The sequence below is a fragment of the Sitodiplosis mosellana genome, unplaced genomic scaffold, assembly GCF_009176505.1.
Source record: "Sitodiplosis mosellana isolate CC-2019 unplaced genomic scaffold, AAFC_SMos_1.0 Smas_scaffold_5, whole genome shotgun sequence".
Taxonomy (NCBI): Eukaryota; Metazoa; Arthropoda; class Insecta; order Diptera; family Cecidomyiidae; genus Sitodiplosis; species Sitodiplosis mosellana.
In genome coordinates, this window is record NW_022595248.1 from 2157784 (window position 1) to 2164213 (window position 6430).

Genomic DNA, 6430 nt, shown 5'->3' on the forward strand with positions numbered 1-6430 from the left:
ACCACTAACCATTCATTCTCTCTTTCTTCGCCATTTGCAGCCTTTGGATTTACCAAAGAGTTTAGATGAAACCGAAGAAGAAAACATTCCACCAGCTCCAGCACCCGAACCAGATTCGTTGAAGCAAAACTCGGATTTGAGTCCAACACATTCACACTTGAATGGAAATCATTCGGATCATTTGTCAACGCCGGCCGAAGAGATTCCAGAAGATCAAATTGATGGCAAGAAAATTTCAATTGTCGTTTATTTGGGACAACCCGAATCATTCACTAAATACGCTGAAGAACTGTTGCAAACGGAGAATGAATTCTTTGAGCAGAAAATCGGCGACATTCATGAGAATGGTTTCGAGAAGAAGCAATCGTTCTCATTGTGTTCAGCATCGAATGAATTCACCATTGCGTACACGTACATTTCGGGCAAAACTACATGGCAAAATCTCGATTACATTGTGCGCAAAACATTCAAAGATTACTTGGCACGAATTGATCCAGGTACGAATTTGGGCTTGAACACCGATTCCATCACATCGTATCACTTGGGCGAAGCAAAACGAGGCCCAGAAATTGGCTACCCCGAATTGCTGCCATGTGGATACATTATTGGCAGTGTTCGTTCGCTGTACATTTGCTTGCAAGACGTTGGATCGCTCGCATTCGACAGTTTGATTCCACGCAGCATCGTTCAACGATACATTAATTTGCTCAATGATCATCGCCGATTGATTTTGTGCGGCCCAAGTGGAACGGGAAAATCATACTTGGCCAGAAAATTGGCCGAATTCCTCGTTACACAGTCACAGCGTGATAACCCAAATGAGGCGATCGCAACGTTTAAGTGAGTTTCGAATCAAAAGATGTTTTTTTCACGGTTCAATCGCATTTTTTCAATCGCTTTTTTTCTTCATTTCGTGCAATTGATTTTTAATGTTCGAATTTTTTCCTTCTTTTTCGCAGCGTGGATCACAAATCATCCGAAGAGCTACAGCATTATTTGGGCCACATAGCGGCTCAGGCATCAATGGCAAATGGCGTATCAGAGCTACCATCTGTGATTATTTTGGACAATTTGCACCATGCATCAGCGCTTGGTGATGTGTTCCAAGTGTTGTTGAGTGCTGGTCCAGCATCAAAATTGCCGTGCATAATCGGCACAATGTCACAGGCAACATGCAATACAACAAATCTACAATTACATCACAATTTCCGATGGGTGCTCACAGCCAATCACATGGAACCGGTTAAAGGTTTCTTGGCTCGTTTTTTGCGTCGACGTTTGTACACACTTGAACTAACGACAACCACAACGCAATCGCATTTAGCCTCAATATTTACATGGCTTCCGACCGTTTGGCAGCACATCAATCGATTCCTCGAAACGCACAGCTCAAGTGATGTGACAATTGGGCCACGGCTATTTCTATCGTGTCCGCTTGACATAACCGATGCTCAAGTTTGGTTCACCGATGTGTGGAACTATCATTTGGCACCGTATCTGCTGGAAGCAGTACGCGAAGGTGTTCAATTGTATGGACGACGTGGTGGTGCTTGGATTGATCCAGTCACATTTGTACGTGAAACGTATCCATGGGCAGCGATCAATGGAACGAAGAATATCCCGCCGTTGCGACAGATCAACGCCGAAGACGTTGGCTTGGACGGTGGTGCTGCTAATGGATCAGATTCACAGGATCCATTGGTAAGTTGATTAAACGAAAATTGAATTCCACCCAGATTTCCAATCTGAAAATATTCAATAAGCATCGGATTTTTAATTAACTCAAATTTTTTCCCACTTTTCAAACAGTTAAACATGCTGATACGACTTCAAGAGGCTGCAAACTACACCAGCAACCCAGAACAAGAATCCGATTGTGCTAGTTTAGATTCGAATGTGACATTGGATAGTGCCAGTGAGAAGCTAGAAACGAACTAAAGCGATTTTCACTGAGTCACTCAACGATTTCGAATTGATCCAATGTTGGAGACAATAAATTAAAAGAGATCAAAGAAGAAGATAAAGTTTTGTATTTCAATCAAAGGGAAAATCATTCATATTGATGTCTAGAGGCCAAGAATGTATTTTTTTTTCTTCTTCTCTTTGTTATTTATAATCTGCGTAATTTGCATAACATTCGAACTGCATTAGAATGCATTCAATTTCGATAGAGTAAGAAATGCTGTCGTCATATCGCATATATATTCTTTTATCTGACAAGAAGATGTTGCAAATAGCGAGCAAAAGAAAACTTTATGTTGTTCTTTGTGTAGTAATGTTTTTTTTCTTCTTTTCTACGACGTATTTATTATATATATTTCAAATCACACGTTGACGACGCAAGACAGAAAGAGAAAAACAAAAATTGTAAAAGTGAATATATCAATAATAATATGATGAATGTGCGCTTATTTGTATATACACAACTACACTTTTTAATTTATCAAACCAAGAAAATAAAGAAAACACGATTTAAAATTTACACCCTTCGATAAAGGTAAAGAAAAATCAACTAAAATTGGATAAGAATTTGCATGTTAAACTGCTTTGAAACGAGAAGTAAACGACTTTATACACCCACACACACACACTCAATCTTTATACACTCACACCCAGAAGTTAATGCGTAATTTAAACAAAGATGAAGAATATTATAGCTATTTTGATGTCGTCATATACAACTGGATACATTTGCAATCGAATAAAAAGAGGAAAAAGAAAACAAGACACAAGCGCTAGTTATTATCTTATAAAATAGGGTCTAATGCAACAATTTTCGAACATGTTTCATATTATTATTTTGCGTAATCGTCGTTAGTATCGTCGATTTTGTTTAATTTTTTTCTTTTTAAATATAAATTCGGACTGATCTCTGTCGAATAAAATGTCGGAGGATAATCAAAATGTTCATGTTTTTAATCGATTTTTTTTTTCGTTCGGTCACACCGACATTCGTCGAATGTTAAGTTATCTTTATGGTAAATGTAAAGATCACATAAAACATTCCGATCGAACTGATTTTTTATGGAAATTGCAACAGCGAACAAATGTTGTAGGAAATTTCGTGATTTGGTTATCGCTAGTATTTAAAACACTGTGGTCTGTGCCATCACCTTTCACACACACACACACACACACACACAATACTTCGTTCTAACTAGAATCAAATTTCAAATGTCGAACAAAAAATAAATCAACCCTCAAGCAATCCAAATCGAATTCGCTCACATTTTTTTCTTTTGCGCAAACTTTTGTTTATTTTGAATAACTAAAGAACTCTTTATTGACATATACATATATGTTCTTTCCTAAAAAAAAAAACAAAATAATCTGCCTCATAACTATTAACTAAAAACTTTTTTTTTCTCTAGCAAGTAAGGCAAATCATTGTCAAATGTTATGCAAACGTTCACGGAAATGGCATCGATTTAGTGTCGCTTTCAATATTTTATAAAAAATAACCAGAGTTTTGGTGTTTGGTCTCAGAGCAAAATAGGGGCGATCTTGTTTTGTTGGTGAATTTTTGGTCTAGTTGAAGCTTTTTGCGTTTAATGAACGTTCAACTCATTCTATAAAGTTATACTTCAACCTGAGGTGAATGTTTGAGATGAACATCACATTGACTTTTCCACCAACGAAATATACTCACGTTATTTTTTGCTTTGAGACATTTCAATATATTATTATATATTCAATAAACATCAAAACCGTTTCGAACAATTGGCCGATAGCTGTCTATTTTGATATTATATCTCATAGCAACAAAACAATTTGGCAAAACATCCGAGAATATACAACAACAACACACAAAAACATGCGTAGAAATCGCATCATTTATGAAAATTTTAGAGAAATTTTTACTTGTAAATGGTACTTACATTATATATTATGAAATATTACATTTAAAAACAAATTATATACACACGTAAAACAAATTCATTATTATCATCGCTGCATTCGCTAATTTATTATCGATTATTTAAAAAAAATGAAGTATATATTATATTATGAACTCTTTTTGTTTTCTTTCGAAAATGTACGAGAAAAGGAAAACAAACACAAAATGAAAAACTAATCGATACAATTCAATAAAAATTGAACCAAATGCATGTCAACAATTAAGACGAACATTGTTTTTTTCATTTTATTTACTTACATTTCAGAACTTTGTGTATTGAAAAGAACCTGAAACAAAAATAAATTTCACATTGAGTCGAATAAAAAGCACACACACTGGATTGCGATCGAGATTAAAGCTAAGTACACAGTTCCTCGTGGAATGAAAAAATTTCTCCGGTGAAATTTTCACAGGTGATATTCGTATGGTGTTTTTTATTTTTGAATTGCAAGCATAATGATTTTTGATGTATAAAACAGCCAACTCATTCCAATGTCAACACGACACATGAACAAAGTTCGTTTTTGAGTTCATTCTTCTATGTGTTTTGTCTGAACAAATTTTTTTCACGGTCGTGAAAAATATTTCGCGTGCAAAATGTACGCGAATTTTTTTCACGGCCGTGAAAAAATAAGAAAGATCAAAATACATTGAAGAATGAATTCAAAATTCAAATTTGTTCATGTGTTGTGTTGATATTGGAGGGAGTTAACTGTTTTATACATCAAAAATCATTATGCTTGCAATTCAAAAATAAAAAACATCATACAAATATCACCTGTGACAATTTCACCGGAGAAATTTTTTCATTTCACGAGGAACTGTGTACTTAGCTGCGTGAAAACTATATTTGTTTTATTAAGATTCATACCGATAAGGTAACTAAAACTACAATAATTCTATTTCTCTAAATGTGCTATACGAAAATGGTTAGTGAAGAGATTCAATTAACATTTCGAAAATATTTGGCAAAACAAATTTTGTTCTTTAACTTGGAATTGATATACATTGTTCGTCAACCGCACTGAATACAGTTTCGTTGGGACATTTGCGTCGTGTGGCCACGACAATGCCTTTAGCAATATTCAGCACTTCACATTTGAGATAATGTGTATCGCTACTTTCATCGATGAAATTTCCAACTCGTTCGCATTCAGTTGGTTCACAGTCACGTGATATGTTTGGTGCACAATAGCCTCGTTCTGCATCAAATACACGTCCATCTTCACATTGTTCTTTTCGGATTTCATATACAGCTTCACCATCGGGGTAAGACAATCTATCCAACTTACATACAAAGTAAGTTTGGTTATTGTTAGGTGTCGGTAAAGCATGTCCATCGGCTTTACATTTGGGCAGCAATGGACACATCGCATAATTCTCAACACAGCGTTGAGATTTGGGGTCGAATACTTTGGGGCAGGTAAATATCCCATAGTTGTGCACGGTACTCCAACAATAATAGTACTTTTCACAACCGTCTGGATGCGTGAATCGACCGACTTTTGCGCACTTGAACTCCGATGCTGGTGGTGTTGTTGTTGAAATTATTGAAGTAGTGCTGACTGAATTACCCAATGAGTCTTCTGGCTCATTGGTTTGGCGGAGATAATAATCTGCTACTGTCGTTGCTTCTATCCAATCTGGAAATGTCGTTGTTTCTATCCAATCTGGAAATGTGGTTGTTTCAGTTTCCAATGTGTCTGTAGTTGACCATGATTTTGGTGTTGTGCCCATTTCAGTTGAATCGTCGTCAGTAATAATCACTCCATCCTTGGTATGCTTAATATCTCGAGATATTGCATTGACATAAGCCACAAACTGTAAATATTGAATGAAAACATTAAAAAAAAATGTCACCTAATTCACTTGTAAAAATTAAAATTTTTAAAAAAGCACAAAAAAATCACTAACCAAAGCAGCTAAAAGCAAGATGTGCAGCGATGATTTCATGTTTTTACTTCCTTAGATACGTTCTTGACAAACTGTTGGCTTCAACTGATTTTGAAAGTGAGAATATCAATATTCTAATTCTAGTCCCTGTCATACCACACTTTTTCTCCCGCTTGATATTTCGAATGATCATATTTTATGAGCTGAACGTGAGAAACCTAAAGTTAAGTTGATAAACAAACGTAGCCAGAAAAAAAATCTCCAATGGCCGACTCAGTCAAATAAGCTCAAAACAAACGGAACACATCCAGAAAATTATTTCGGTGAAATTCACCGATTTGGAATAGAATTATCGACTTGAACTAGAATTCATTTCGTTACTAATTGAAACAAAGTAGATGAAGCACACGACGATAATCTTACTTGCATCGTAATTTTTGTTTACACATATGTCATCAACGTACCAGCTTTCGATAGATAGAAACATTTTATCAACGTTCGTGCTTTTACAGTTTTTTTTCATAATTCTCAATGGCACGGTGTTTCATGAATTACTTTTCTGAATTCACTAGAAAATCAAACTGTAGTACATAAAACTTTATCATTTTGTTTGCAAAAATGCACTGGAGTTGAACGCAA

At 35.5% G+C, this 6430-nt stretch overlaps 1 protein-coding gene across 5 annotated transcripts in view; it reads left to right on the forward strand.

Moving 5' to 3' along the window:
- The window catches only part of LOC129567140 (protein sickie), a 179492-nt gene extending 175370 nt beyond the window's left edge, over positions 1-4122 (forward strand). For all 5 annotated transcript variants that reach the window (XM_055443761.1, XM_055443762.1, XM_055443763.1 and 2 more), the window contains 3 exons: positions 41-840; positions 960-1701; positions 1810-4122. In XM_055443761.1, the coding sequence (XP_055299736.1) occupies positions 41-840; positions 960-1701; positions 1810-1938 (1671 nt within the window). In that variant the 3' untranslated portion in view covers positions 1939-4122. The remainder of the gene's footprint in view (positions 1-40; positions 841-959; positions 1702-1809) is intronic.
- The last annotated feature ends 2308 nt before the right edge of the window (positions 4123-6430 follow it).